General features: G+C 39.6%; 1 protein-coding gene and 1 pseudogene across 1 annotated transcript; both read right to left on the minus strand.

Moving 5' to 3' along the window:
- Positions 1–4,869: 4,869 nt before the first annotated feature.
- LOC150068246 (putative gustatory receptor PTE01 pseudogene) lies at positions 4,870–5,699 on the minus strand (annotated as a pseudogene).
- Positions 5,700–12,180: 6,481 nt separating this feature from the next.
- LOC150068247 (olfactory receptor 7E178-like) lies at positions 12,181–13,101 on the minus strand. The gene has a single exon (XM_090354385.1). It carries the CDS (start codon positions 13,036–13,038, stop codon positions 12,181–12,183), a length of 858 nt encoding a protein of 285 aa, XP_090210511.1. The 5' UTR covers positions 13,039–13,101.
- Between the last annotated feature and the right edge of the window lie 3,059 nt (positions 13,102–16,160).

Below are 16,160 nucleotides of genomic sequence, written 5' to 3' on the forward strand. Positions count from 1 at the left end.
TAAATACCTTGGACAGTGCAACAAAGGTAGTGAATGTAATTGGACTAGTCTGCCCCCCAGCTAAAATAAAGCACACTTGATGTCCCTGTTCCTCAGGCTGTAGATGAAGGGGTTCAAATAGGGTGACCACATCATACAGCACCAAGTCTTTAGGAGACTTTGATACTGTTGACCCACACCAGTGGCGCTTCCATAAAATAAGCACACCACAGAGAGATGAGAGCCACAGGTGAAGAAGGCTTTGTATTTCCCACCTGAGAAAAAGCCTCATGATGGATTAAATAATTGTATAATCGGAGAAGAAGATTCCTGACATGGGGCAGAAACCACAGAGAACAACTAGAAAATCGTTGACAAGGTGACTAAAGAAAAGTGTCAACACAGCTGAGATGAAGAATTCAAGAAGGGTCACAAGAGAAATTTGAAATTTCCACATGCTTGAAGTTTTTAAATTGCATCACAAGCATATTGTGTAAAAAGCTAGGATTACAGGTGTGAACCACCAGGGCCCTGCAAGAAAGATAATTTCTTGTTATCTGATAAAAAAAAACCATACAGCAAGCTAATTAAAATTCCTACCTTTCAGGACAGCGCTTATGGGCTTACATAAGTGCTTTTGGTTACATTCAAAGGTTTATTTGTAAGAACCTCTCTTTCTTGCTCCATTTGTGAATGGATGCAACTGAGAATAGGATTCACAGAAGTGGAGCTGTGGCTCAAATGGTAGAGCATCAGCCTTGAGTGAGAAGGTACCCAGAAAAGAGACAGTGCCCAGGCCCTGAATTAAATCCTCCCAAGATATGGCATATACATGCATACACACAAAAATGCTTTATTTTTACTACTTAAAGGTAACTCAGATTCATTATTTGGTTTCCTTTCACTATGGTTTAACTGAGAAGAGGTAAAAGAAAAAATGCATGAATACTTGAAAACACATATGGGCAACTTCTTATTGGGAAAATGAGGGTAAAAATTGTCTAGCACAGGAGCATTGTAGTAAGGATCTTTAAAGTTTTTAAATAGCTTAACTAGTGGTTCTAACTCTCATGTATGTATATATCCACTTGTCTACATTTTCAACTACTCACTGGACAGTGATAGCTTATAACTGTAACCTAGGGATTCAAGAGCCTGAATTCTAAAGAACATCATTCAAAGTCAGCCCAGGTAGAAAAATGCATGCAGCTCTTTATCTCCAATTAGAAAAATAAAGTCCAGAAGTCCAGCTGCAGCTCAAGTAGAAGATTACTAGACTTAAGCAAAAGAAAATCATCCCTATGATCTGAGTTTAAGCCCTAGAACTAACACTAAACAAACAAAAGCAAAGAAACAAGTATATATGTCTGACTTTACTAAATACCCCAATATAAACAAAGAACACAACCATGCAAAAGAATAAGGAACACAGATGCCATCATTTACCATAGCGAAGATAGGTGCCCCTTAGTGCATGATTGGATCAAGAAGATGTGGTATCTATACACAATGGAATTCTATGCTGCCATCAGAAAGAGTGGCATCAACCCATTCAAAAGGAAATGGAAAAACCTGTAAAAAATATTAAATAAAGTAAGCCAGACCTAAAGGATCATAGCTCCCTGGTTTCCCTCATTTGCAAGAACTAGTACACATCCAGGATTCTCCTAGCTGAGGATCACAATAGCTCAAAAGCTATGTGCATATAGCAATACAGGATGAGGATCCACAAAATGAATTCCAGGATATGGAAACAAGAGGTTTATCTTTGTGTTTGTTGTTCTTAACCTACCTGTGATTGTATTTCTCTTCTTCTCTCTCCCTCCCTCCCTCCCTCCCTCCATATGATTTATCTTATGTTGTTACTGTATCTGACTTTGGTACCTGGTATATTGTATATATGTTTATTTGTTTATTTGAAATGGGAAGGGAAAGGGGGAAAATCAAGATAACTGGGAGGGGGTGGAGGTGGGAAGCTGGGAAAAAATGGGAAAGGGTATCAATGTTCAAGAAGTAATGTACCTGCTATCTGTAACTCCTCTATACATCACCCTAACGATAAAATACAATTTAAAAATAGAAATAAACACGGATGCCAGTAGCTCATGCCTCTAATCCTAGCGTCTCATTAGGCTGAGATCTGAAAAAAAAAACATAGTTTGAAACCAGCCTGTGCAGGAAAGTCTGAGAGAGTCAGATCACCAATTGACCATCAAAAACCTGGAAGAAGAGCAGTAGAGTGCTAATCTTGAACAAAAAAAACTCAGGGATAGCATTCAGACCATGAGTTCAAGCCCCAGGACTGGCACAAAAAATTACCCAAATAAGCTGTGTGTGGTGGCTCACACTTGTAATCCTAGCTACTCAGGAGGCTGAAATCTGAGGATCAAGGTTCAAATCCAGCCCAGGCACAAAAGAACCAGAGTCTCTTATCTCCAATTAACCTCTAGAAAATGGAAAGTGGGGCTTGGCTCAAGGGTAGAGAGGTAGCCTTGAGCTAAAGAGCTCAGGATTACAACGCCCAGGATGAGTTCAAGCCCCATTAGCCATCAAAAAAGAACAATCTTGCAAAATGTAAGGGTGGGGGCAATGCGAAGAAATACATTAAATTGTTGAGACAATATTTATGTTCTTCCCACCTATTTTAATAAAAAGCATCCATCAGTATACAAGAAGGTTCCATTTAACATGTCCACATGTGAAGATGATGTAGCATGATCAAAATCAGCCCCACAAGAACTCTCTCATCTGTTCCTCTTCTGAAATCAATCTCAACAAGCTTCATTGTCCCATTTTCACACATGTACATAAAAAAGTATCAAGTCTTCCTTAAAGAAATAGAGATCTCTAATTTATCTGACAGCAAGTTCAAAATAACCATCTGAAAGGCTTCCTAGGTGAGATCAGGAGTTTGGCCCAATGGTAGCATGCTTGTCTACCATGCACAAAGACCCAGGTTTGATTCCTTGGTACCACATACATAGAAAAATTCCAGAAGTGGTGCTGAGGCTCAAGTGGTAGAGCTCTAGCCTTGAGGAAGAGGCCCAAGGACAGTGCTCAGGCCCTGAGTTCAACCCCCATGACTGGAAAAAAAAGACCCGCTGAGGGGCTGAATACAAGTACACACAAACATCAAGACAATGATGCTTAAAAAATAAGAGTAAAAATTTACTTAGGCGCCTGTGTTTCATACCTGTAATTCTAGCTACTTGGGAGGCTGAGATCTCAAGATCATTATCTGAAGCCACCCTAGGCATCTCCCAGTGTAAATCAAGATACCATGAAAATATTACAGGAAGAGGTAGGGAAAGCACTAGGGTTCCTAGGCACAGGTCAAAACTTGTTAAGAAAAGATCCAGTATGACAAGAAACCAAAGATCGCATCAAACTGAAGAGTTTCTGCATGGCCAACATGGCTAACAAGATATATAGAAAGCACACAGGATAGGAGATTTTTACCAGCTATGCTTCAGACAAGAAGGGTCTCATATCTAACATTTACCTAGTGCTCAAAAAATTAAACCCTCAAAAAAATCTTCAGATAAACAACTACCCATTTAATAAGGAGGTAAAAGAATGAAAAAGAGGCCAGGATTTTGTCCTAGTGGTAAAATGCTTGCCTAACATGCACAAAGATGCAGATTTGATTCCTCAGTGCCACATACATGGAAAAAGCCAGAAGTGGTGCTGTGGCTCAAGTGGTAGAGCTGTAGCTTTGAGAAAGCCCAAGGACAGTGCTGAGGCCCCGAGGGCAAAGGCCAGGACCGGCAAAAAATAAAGAATTAAAGAGAGACTTCTCAGAAGAAGTAAGAATGGCCAATAGACACATGAAGAAATGTTCAACATCTCTTGCCATAAAAGAAATGCAAATAAAGACAACATTGAGATTCCACCTCACCCTAGTTAGATGGTTATTATCAAGAAATAACAATAACAGATTCTGGTGGGAATGCAGCCAAGATGAAACTCTGCTACACAGTTGGTGGGGATGTAAACTTGTTCAACCACTCTAGACAACAGTATGGAGGTTCCTCAAAATAATATGACCCAGCAGTCCTACTCCTGGTCATCTATCCAACTGGACACATACAAATCCACCCTAAGGCTACCAGGGCAACCATACTGGTTCCAACATTGTTTGCCATAGCCAAGATATGGAATCAACCCAGATGCCCTTCAATGGAGAAATGGATCAAGAAAATATGGTGCTTATATATACACAGTGGCATTCTATGCTTCCATCAGAAAGAATGACTTTGTGCCATTCATAATAAAATGGAAAGGCTTGTAACAAATTATATTCAGTGAAGTAAGCCAGATCCAATGAAACATGGGTTGCATGGTTTCCACCATTTTTAATCATTAGAATGTGCCTATAATTCTACAAGTAAACACACTGGATGATAAAAGACAAAGACACATTTGAACATGATAAATTTACAGTACTATACACATTCACACAGTGAGACCAAAGAAGGATATTCTTAGGAGAGGATCTCAAAGTCTCAATAGGTCTGTGCATAAGGTCATATAAAATGATATTTATAGACATGAACTCCAAGAAATGGAGACGAAAGGGGTTTATTTGTCTTTGTCTTCTATCTGTTGCTATTTTGGTTTTCTGTGCCTTTTGTCTTGATTATAAGTTTACCTGTTTGCAAAGTGTAAGCGGGAAGCACTAAAATGGTAGGACAAAAGATGAACTAATTCAGCAGTGATACTCACTACACACTATGCTGAAAATGAACTCTACAACTTGTGGAGGGTGGGGAGGAAAGGGAAGGGTTTACGTTGTCCAAAAAGAAAGGTGTTCATTACCTGACTTACCTAACTGTAACCTCTCCATACATGACCTTTACAATAACAATTTTTTAAACATGAATGGCATGGTCAGCGATGGGAGATGTTTGGTGTTGTTGTTTTCTGAGTCTCAACGTGGGCTTGCTGCTTTCTCCAGAAGGACGACTCTGATCCCACTGAGATTAGACTTTCCTCAGCAATCTCCCTATGGCACGTTTGATGTCCCTGTTCCTGCGGCTGTAAATGAAGGGGTTCAGCATGGGCGTGACCACTGTGTATGCCACAGAAGCCACAGCCCCCATCCTGGGAGACACTGACTCCGCCAAACTGGGGTACACTCCAAGTCCTGTGCCATAAAACAAGCACACCACACACAGGTGAACCCACAGGTGGAGAAAGCTTTCCACCTCCCGCCTGGCGATGACACACTGAGTATGGAAGAAACTATTCCAGTGTAGGAAAAAAGGATTCCCGAAATAGGGAGGAAACCAGACATGGCACCCACAAAATACATGATAAGGTCATCGGTGAAAGGGTCAGAGCAGGCAAGGCTGAGGAGCTGGGAAGGATCACAGAAGAAATGAGAAATGGCCACACTCCTGAAGAAAGTGAGCTGTAAGACCATAGAGTTATGTAACTGGGACTCCAGCAGGCTGATGACAACAGACACCACAACGTCGAGGGTCCATCATGACATTGTAATGCAGGGGGTGACAGATGGCCACAAAGTGGTCATAAGCCATGAAAGTCAGAAGCAGACTGTCCAGACAACCAAAAAGCATAAAAAAGGACATCTGAGTCAGGCACCCACTAGAGGAGATGGGTTTGCTGTGACTCCATGTGTCCACCAGCATCTTGGGGACCATGGTGGAGGTGAAGCCAATGTCAGCCAAGGAGAGGATGGAGAGGAAGAAGTACATGTGGTGTGGAGGTGGGGGTCAGAGGTGACAGCCAGGATGATGAGCAGATTTCCGAGCACGGTGATCAGGTACATGGACAGGAAGAGCCCAAAGAGGACGGACTGTAGCTCAGTGTCATCTGAGAGGCCCAGGAGATGGAACTCGGTGACTGGAGTTAGGTTGTGGGCATCTATGTTGCCTGGGCACCTTTTGAAAATGAAAAAAATGTGTCAAAAGAAAGAAATGTAAGTATACCAGAGTGTGACACTAAAACTACATTCAGATTAAATCAATCCAACAGGGAAGTTCTCAAGGGAGAGGAAAATCTTATCCAAAATATTAATTTCTGACAAATCCCATCGTCCGTCATTTGCCCTTTGCTGCACTCCATTTATTTTAGAGATATACCCAAGTGATGTGCATTTGAGCAATCCAGGTAAAGCTTTGAGTACAATAAAATATCTAGTGACTCCCACCTGTAATCCCAGCTACTCAGGGGACTGGCATCTGAGTACCATTGTTCCAAGCCAGTTGGACAGAAAAGTCCATGAGACTCATATCTCCAAATAACCAGCAAAAGGCCAAAAATGGAGATTTGACTCAAGTAGTAGAATGCCAGCCTTGAGTATATAAGCTAAAGAACAATGTCCAGAATGCTCAGCATTCAAGTCCCAGGACCGGAAAAATAAAACTAGATACAATAAAAATTAATAACTTCAATACAGTGTTTTCAACATTGGATAGACCACTAAATAAAATAAAATCACAAAGATAACTCAAAGAGTTAAACAGCTCCATAGATAAAATAAGCTTAACAGATAGATACCTCCACAGTACTCTATTAGCCTCCTGAGTAGCTCAGATTGTAGGGGTGAGTCACCATCCCTTCTTAGTCACCCGTTGAACTTTCTATAAGTTAGATCACATTTCAGGCCATAAAGCAAGTCTTAACAAATACCAAAGTGAAAGAAAAGAATTCTCTATATCTTCAAGGATCCTAAAGGGGAAAAAATGAGAAATTAATTGAAATATACAGACACATGGAGATAGCATGACAAAGTTTTGCATGCTCTCTGGGCCGAAGAAGAAATCAGAGAGGAAATTGAAAATGATTTCATATCATATGAAAATGATCCAGGCACCAGTGGGGATGGAGGACCACTGGGGGAAAGAAGGTGGAAGACTCTGCATTTGGGGCACAGCTTTTAGCAAGCTGCTCCCTTTGCATCTTAATGGTGAGGTTCTTAATGCTACCCAAATCCAGCCTGTCAGGCTCACCCACAGCACTCACCAGACTATGCCACCATTACCAGGGAGAATAAGAAAGGAATGACCACCCATCCCCTCCGGGATCAGTGGTGCATGATGGAGAGGAAAGCTCTGTCCTCAGGACCCACAGAATACCAGAATCCTGTGTGGACTCCTGACACAAGCCTCAAGTCTGGATAGAGATGAAGCAAGACAACTGGACTTGAATCAGTAAACTTCAAAACTGAAGAACACCAGCTGGTTATTTACAATCATCTAGGTTTGAGAGCTCAAGGCTGAACACTGATCATCAGGCAAATTAGCTCATGGTATCTCTGTCTCTGAGGACTTGTTAATGTTGATGAAATAGGAACAAAATAAAAACCTAGTATTTTTGGTAAGGCTTGAGACCTTTCACTCCTCAAGGGGGCTATGTCACCTGGATTCCTTTCTTCTGACTTTAAGATATATAAATCTTTATTTTCCTTTTTCTTTGCTCAAATTTATCTTTAAGTAGTTATGCAGAGGAGTTGCCATTTAAAAAAACAGCTTATGAATACAATGCATCTTGACCAGTATCACCCCTGTCAATATTTTCTAATTCCCATGAATCTTAATAAAATAAATTGTACACACAAAGGCAAGGTGACTCATGCCTATAATCTCAGAACTTCAAATACTGACATAGGAGAATGAAAAGTTCAAAGCTTGGCTACCTACCAAGACCCTACCTCAAAAATAATAAAATAGAATCCTGTAGTTTGGCCTAGTGGTAGAGTGCTTGCCTAGCATGCACGAAGACCCAGGTTCAATTCCTCAGTACCACATACATAGAAAAGTGGTGCTGTGGCCCAAGTGGTAGAGCAGTTGCCTTGAGGAAAGCCCAAGGACAGTGCTCAGACCCTGAGTTCAGTCCCAAGGACTGGTATTATAATAATAATAATAATAATAATAATAATAATAATAAATAAAATCCAGCACATTTTTAAAAAAATTGTTAATTGCACTAACAGCACACAAATTACATATAAATTTGGAGAGTTAGATAAATATCAAGAATCAATAATCATTATATATTCTTAGTAGTTTTATCTCTAAGTAAAATTTTTTTCGTGGTTGTGGTTTCTTTGTGTATGTGAATGACAGCCCTGGGGCTTAAACATGGGGCCTGGGCACTGTCCCCAGTCTTTTACTCAAGGCTACTAGTCTACCATGTGAGTTACAGCTCCACTTCTGGATTTTCTGGTGGTAAACTGGGGACAAGATTCTCACAGACATTCCCACTCTGGCTGGCTTTGAACCACAATTCTCACATCTCAGCCTCCTGAATAACTAGATTACAGGTGTGAGCCACCAGTACCTGAATCACAGTATCATACTTAAATTTTTATTTTATCCTATCAAAGTATTTACACACAGGTTTTATATTTCCATACAGTTATATAACCAGTTTAAATGAAATTCACACCCAGCATTATTCTTTCTTTCCCTCCTCCCTCATCCTTCCTTCTAGAATCTTCATGGTTTCAATTGTGTTATTTTCATAGCTACAATCTGTTTCAATACTATTCAGATGTGCATGTATATAGCACCTGCATGTGCCATAGTAGACAAATCTTCATACTCGTCTTTCTTCTTTTTATCTGTGTCTTTCTACCAGACTTTGTTAACTTTCTTATTAGCATCAATGAGTCATGTATATACAAGGCTGTTTCATTTTTACACACTTATTGGTGAACACAGTGCATCTTGATATCTGTCCTTGTTTCACTGAACAAGATAGTCTTTAGTTCTATTCACAAAATAATGGTATCCTTCTTATAGCATTGTGTATATGTACCACAATTTTTATATCCATTGATAGGCACCTGCACAGATTCACAGCTTAACTATTGTGAACAGGGCCCTGATAAACTTGGGTGTGCCTGCATCTATATGCCAAGTTACATTCCTTTGCATGTATTCTCAGGAGTGGTGAATAAGATTGTGATCTGAGGTTTGTGTTTGCTTTTCCTGCAGTACTAGAGATTGGACTCTGAGCCTGGTACTTATTCAGCAAGTGATCTGCCATGAAAAGGCATGTCTCTGTCCTGTGGCTTTTAGCAGGTAGGGTCTCATGTTTTTGCCTGGGATATTTATTTTTCCCTCTGGGTCTGGTTTACTTTGCTTTTACTGCAGAGATAATGTACAGGGGAGTTATATAAGTTATGCATTGAGTACATTTCTTTCTGAACAGTGTCATCTCTTCCCTCATTTTCTCCTGTTTTTGTCCCTTCTGACCACAAGTTTTATAGTTCATTTCCAACACTGTGTCTAGCAAGTATCACTACTGAATTAGTTCACTCTTTGTCCTATCATCTCTGTGCTTCCCCTTTCCCTCCCCAAAGCAGATAAACTTATAATCAAGATAAAAGTATAGAAATCAAAAACAGTGAGAAAAGAGGAAAAACAGAAGGGGGGAAAAGCCCACAAAAAGTAAAAAATTAAAAAAACTTCATTTTGGCTAGGAGATTGGCCTAGTGGTAAAATGCTTGCCTAGCATGAACAAAGACCCAGTTTCAATTCTTCAGTACCAGATACACAGAAAAAAAGCCAAAATTGTGTCAGAGTGCTAGCTTTGAGAAAGCACAAGGACAGTGCTCAGGTTCTGAGTCTGAGACCCAGGACGGGCAAAAAAATCTTCATTTCTATTTCTTGAAGTTCATCTTGATAAACATTAAATGATATGATTATATGCTCCTAAATATTGAGCCCTTGTGATTCTCTCCTAAGAATATCCTCATTTGTTCCCACTGAGTGGATGTTTAGAGTCCTATTTAATTAATCATGTGCAAGTATAATTTTTTTGTTTTTTCCTATCCATTGGGTTTACTTCTAAATTTACAGGCATATTCTGATATTACAAATGAGGGAAAACACCAGGCATGGTGGCTCATGCCTGTAATCCTAGCTATTCAGGAGACTGAGATCTGAAGATCAAGGTTCAAAGCCAGCCTGAGCACAAAAGGACAGAGACTCTTATCTCCAATTAACCGCTAGAAAATGGGAAATGGGGCTTTGCTCAAGTGTAGGGTGGTAGCCTTGAGCTGAAGAGCTCAGTGAAAATGCCCAGGCTCAGGGATAGAGTGATGGCCTTGAGTTGAAGAGCTCAGGATCAACACCTAGGCTGAGTTCAAGCCCCATGACCCACAAAAAAAAAGAAAAAGAAACCATGAAGCCTATGCTTCTTTGGGTCTGGCTTACTTTGTTTAATATAATTTTCCCTAGTCTTTCCATTTCCTTACAAATGGGGCAATGTCATCCTTTCTAATTGAAGCATAGAATTCCATTGTGTATATACACATATACCATATTTTCTTGATCCATTCATCCACTGAGGGGCATCTGGATTGATTCTATATCTTGGATATAGTAAACCTTAACATGGTTATGCTGGTGGCTGTACAGCCTGGTTATAGTCATTTGGGTAAAATATCCAGGAATGAGATTGCTGGGTCATAAGGAAGTTTTATGTTTAGTCTCTTGAGGAATCTCCATATTGCTTTCTCAAGTGGCTGAACAAGTTTACATTCCCACAATGTAGTAACGTTTCCCTTTTGGCCACATCCCCACCAATATCTGTTATAATTTGTTTTCTTGATAATGGCCATTCTAACTGGAGTGAGAAAAAATCTCAATGTGGTTTTTATTGACAAATGTTTTATGGCCAAAAATGGAGAACATTTATTTGTGTATCTATTGCCTCTTCTTATTTCTTCATCAGAGAAGTCTCTCTTTAAATGTTTAGCCCACTTATTAACCAGGTGGTTGTTGTTGTCCTTTGAAGGACTTCCTTTCATTTTTTTGCCAGTCATGGGATTAGAACTCAGGACTTGGCTCAGGAATGAGCTTCTTTCTTTTGCTCAAGGCTAGCATTCCACCACTTGAACCACAGCACCTCTTCTTGGCTTTTTCTGTGTATGAGGTACTAAGGAATTTAACCCAAGCTTGGTGCGTGCTAGGCAAACACTCTACCACTAGGCCAAACTCCTGGCGCTTTCAAGAATTTCTTTGGGGTTGGATTAATTTTTTAGCTCTAAGTATATTTTAGATATGAGATTCTTGTCTAATATATAGCTAGTAAAACCTTTTCCCATTCTCTTGGCTTTCTAGTTATCTTGCTATCACCCAATCAAGAAGATACAACTTTATCATTAATGTTCAAGAGTTAAACTTTTTTCATATGTGGAGCTTGATCTCTTTCTATCTTTTTGTTAACACAAGCTTTGGAAATCGTAATGATGATCCTTATACGTGTAAAAAGGATTGTGTATATAATTAATCGCAATAAAGAAGAAAGCACCCATCTCTTTTCATGAACCATTTTTAGTCTGGTAAAGTACACAGAGAAAAATAACTAACATTCTGACCCATTTAAATTTTTATTAGAGGGTGTAGGAGTGAGGGTAATGCGTACCAAGACATGTGAAAGGGTGTCAATGTATGTGAAATAATGCACCTTCTATCTGGCAAATATCATGTAACCCTTTTACTAATTACAATAAAAAAATAAAAATAAAAAAATAAAAAAATAAATTTTTATTAGATATTAGTTACTATTATAATATGGTATGGTATACTATTACAACATGGTATGTTTTTTTAACCTTCATCTCAGGAAATTTTCTGTCTGAAATTTCTACACCTTTCATACCTTTCATAATGTGTATAAAGGAATGTACATTAAAATAGAACATTTATACATATCAAATAAATGCATCATTGAACGATGTCCTTAAGGAGTGAACATGATCAGCAATTATAACCAAAACATGATTTTTTTTGAAATTTTATGTGAACATATTCATCTTTTCTTTTTCCAAAACATCATTTTTGCTGTCTGGCTGAATTTAGAGGTCTGCATGCACAGATAGATTCACTTTTCAAAAAACATAATGCAGGTGATGCTTTACACCTGTATTCTTTCTCACTCAAGCGGCTGAGATCTGAGGATCCCAGCTGAAATCCAGCATCAATAGGACAATCTGTGAGACTCTTATCACCAATTGATCACCAAAGTTTAGAAAGTGGAGAAATGGTTCAAGTGGTAGAGGGACAACCATGAGCATAAAAGCTCAGGAACAGTGCTTAGGTGTAGGGAACAAGTCCCAGGAACAACACACACACACACACACACACACACACACACACACACACACACACACACAATGAGCAACAAGAAAACCAACAACATAACCAAATGTAACCTATCTTGTCACCAGCTTGCTGCCTTGTAGAGTCTCCTCAGGGCTCTTTTAATGTCCCTGTTCCTCAAGCTGTAGATGAAGGGGTTCAGAAGAGGAGTGACCACTGTGTACATTGCTGAGGGCACTGCAATATTCCTGGGAGAATGTGACACAGCAGATCCAATGTAGACTCCAATTCCTGTCCCAAAGAATAAGCAGACCACAGACAGGTGAGAGCCACAGGAGGAGAAGGCTTTGTACTTCCCTCCTGATGTTGGAATTCTCAGTAGTGAGGTAGTAATTTTATAATAAGAGAAAAGAGTCCCTAAGGTGAGAAAGAAACCAAATAATGTACCTATAAAATATTTAATGATGTTATCTGTGAAGCTGTGAACACAGGCAAGATCCAGGACTTGAGAAGGGTCACAGAAGAAAGTCCTGATTTCCACCACTCTGAAAGTGGTGATCTGTAATGCCATCAACACATGAAGTTCAGATTCCAAGATGCTGGTTACAAATGATATCAGAACCAAGGAGACACAGAGATGAGGGTTCATGATGAGTAGGTAATTCAGGGGGTGACAGATGGCCACAAAGCGGTCATAGGCCATGAAAGTAAGAAGCAAAACTTCCATACTGCCAAAAATGAGAAAAACAGACATCTGGGTGAGGCAGCCCACATAGGAGATGGTTCTGCTGTGACTCTGAATGTCCACCAACATCTTGGGGACCGTGGTAGAGGTGAAGCCACTGTCAACACAAGACAAGATGGAGAGGAAGAAGTACATGGGGGTGTGGAGGTGGGGGTCAGAGGTGACGGCCAGGATGATGAGCAGATTTCCAAGCACAGTGGTCAGATACATGGACAGGAAGAGCCCAAAGAGCATAGGTTGTAGCTCAAGGTCATCTAAGAGTCCCAGGAGATAAAATTCTGAGATGTGTGTTAGATTACGCAGCCCTATATTTATTGGACACCTTTGATGTAAAAAAGAGAGCAATAACTACTGAAGAACTCAGAATTCAGCAATAATTTTGAATTCAAGTGTTTTAGTTGAGGACTCTTTTGAGTCCATCAATAATAGTTTCCGTTGTCATCTACCCAGTCATCCTGGATTTCTTCTTTCTCATATACCCCTTTTATAAATGCATTTTAGATACTCAACTATGTTAGAACATTACAGGAAGTGCTTTCTTATCACAGAAAATACAGCATGTTCTTGTAAGATTATTACAAGATATTCCACAGTGGTCTTCTTTCTTTGTGAGGTTCATTCTCATACATTCTATAAAGAAACTTTCTTCCTGGACATGGTGGCTCACACCTGTAATCCTAGCTACTCAGGAGGCTGAGATCTTAGAATCATGGTTCAAAGCCAGCTCGGTGCTAAAGTCCATGAGACTCTTATCTCCAATGAACCACCAGAAAACCAGAAGTGGCACTGCGACTCAGGGGTAGGGCTGTAGCCTTAAGCTGAAGAACTCAGAGTCAGTACCCAGGCCCAGAGTTCAAGTCTCCCAACCAACAAAAAGAAAGAAAGAAACATTCCTACAAACTTTATTTTATCATAAAGAAATACTAAAGTCATGAATAGTGAAATTTCTAGAGATATGCCACTTAAAACACTTCATAAAATATACAGAACTGAATTATCAAACATTAATTTCATACAAACAAATCAGTTCTAGAAAATATTGTAAAGCACCTGTTATCTCCCAGGAAATTTCTTCCTCATTCTTTCAGTTACTAATTTCCATCTTGATATTCTGTGTGTGTGAGTGTGTGTGTGTTTGTGTGTGTAAAAGAGAGAGAGAGAGAAAAAAACAGAGAGACAGAGACAGAGACAGTGATTCCTAGAATTTGAATCTTTCCTTCCTGCCCAAAGTAGTGCTCTTCCACGTGAGCCAAAGCTATACATTTTTTGGGATTTCAATATCTGTTGTTTAATTGAGAAATGAAAACAATGTTTTTCCATAAACATTCAGGTCTTCATTTCTTTGTAGACATATATAATCGACATTGCTTTAGATTGGCTCTAAAGAGAGCCAATCTGATGCACAGCTCCACTTTTGACTTTCAAGTGACTAAATGGAGATAAGAGCCTCTGGGGTTCTGCTCCCTGGGCTGCCTTGAACTTGAATCCTCAGAACCTCTCTCAGCCTCTTCAGTAGCTAGGATTGCAGGGGTAAGCCACCAGCACTGGGAATAAAGCAGACATTTTTAACTCTTTGCATTTTTCTGAACATGACTAAATCAATACCTGATGTTATATCTACTTTTCCCTGAACCAATTTCAGGAATTTAGGAGTATGTTGATATGAGCAATGGTGGTTGACATTTAGTCCTTCCTGTTCTGCCATAGATCAAACCTTGCACTTCCTGTACTGATTTCAAGCCATGACTCCTGCTTTTCTGTTTTGTGACCAATTAGGAATCTCCCAAAGAAGAAATCAACATCCTCTTCTTGGATGTCAGAGAGAAGTGAGACAGATGCTCTGGTTTCCACTGTGTGCCTATCAAAGTCTTTAACAAATCCCACTTTCCGAAATTTGATATTCTGTGTCAATAGACAAACAGAAATATGTCTTCACAGTTTTCTTTTTTAACCTTACCATCTACCACAGCTTCTAAAAGAGTAGTGTGTTCAAGCTGGTCACAGTGGCCCCCACCTGTGATCCTAGCTACTCAGAAGATTGAGATCTGAGGATCACGGCTCAAAGGCAGCCTAGGCTTGAAAGTCCCTGAGACTCTTAGCTCCAATTAGCCACTAAAAATACCCAGAAGTGACAGTGTGGCTTAAGGGCAGTAGCCTTGAGCTGAAGAGCTCAGGGACAGCACCCAGGCCCAGAGTTCAAGCCTCATGACCGACAAAAAGAAAAAAGAAAGAATAGTGTGTTCAATCATATTCTATTAGGAAAAATTTTCAACTACAGGAAAAGCAAAACACAGTAGAAAGCTTTGAAGTCAGATTTCTGTAACCTTCAGCAGAACAAAAGTCCCACGAAAGTTCTCATTACTGCTATTCCTCATCCTCTTCCAGTTGCATATTGCAGCTGCTGGCTTGTCCTTGTTATGTAGAAATAGCTGTTCTGCTCTCTAGTTAAGGACACACAGGACATAGAACTGTGTTTTTCTATAGGAATGATACCTCTAGATCACAAGGAAAGTTATACAAAGCATGCTTGCATATTTACTGTGATATCACTCTCTACTTACTGGGTTGAACTGTTTCTCTGTTGGGTCATGGTCATGAAGTACAGATCAGAAGATACCTGCATGCCTGAAGTATAATAAAATCTCAGCCCCACTCCTCACAATCAATCATACATAGGTTGACATAGGAGAAATTCCAGGTGTAGAATAATATAACATTGGAGATATTTATGGAGATGTCAGAGGACAGGCTGATAATCGGCTTTCCTTTGATCTTAGATGGTTCATTCCCAGAGCTCACAATTAAGCAGATTTTTTCTAGGCATACAAATCTCTATGGACTCACTAAAGTGGAAAGAATGTCCAAAAGAATAGATTTGAGGCTCTTCCTCTGATAAGAAAAGCTTGTGTGTTCTATACATAGATGAGAGGATGAAAAGTATGGTTCAGAATGGAAGATGCAGGAATGCAGTGGTGTATTGTAAGGCCTTAGAATAGCTCCCAGAAATTTTAACCAAAGAAATACCTAGAAAACCAGACTCTTCAATGGGAGGCTGGAGGAAGAGGCTGAAATGAATGGGAAGAGGGAGCTATGAGAGAATATAGTCATAATACTGAAGGTCCATATGAGAAAAAAATGAAGTGTGGTTCTTCATGTGTCTGATGGGAGAAGGAGTAAGAGGAAAGGAAGAGTGATGGGAGATCTGACTTGTCTTAACATGCAATGTACATCTACAGGGAGTTGTTAAGCTGAAACCTCCATCTATCAAATGCGAAGATAGGCAATTACTAAAAACAGAATGTAACTTAATCATATTGTTAAATTATGTATTATTTAACTCTCACCAGTGACTTCTG

This window comes from Megascapheus bottae, chromosome 1 (assembly GCF_031878675.1).
Source record: "Megascapheus bottae isolate mThoBot1 chromosome 1, mThoBot2.hap1, whole genome shotgun sequence".
Lineage (NCBI taxonomy): Eukaryota > Metazoa > Chordata > Mammalia > Rodentia > Geomyidae > Megascapheus > Megascapheus bottae.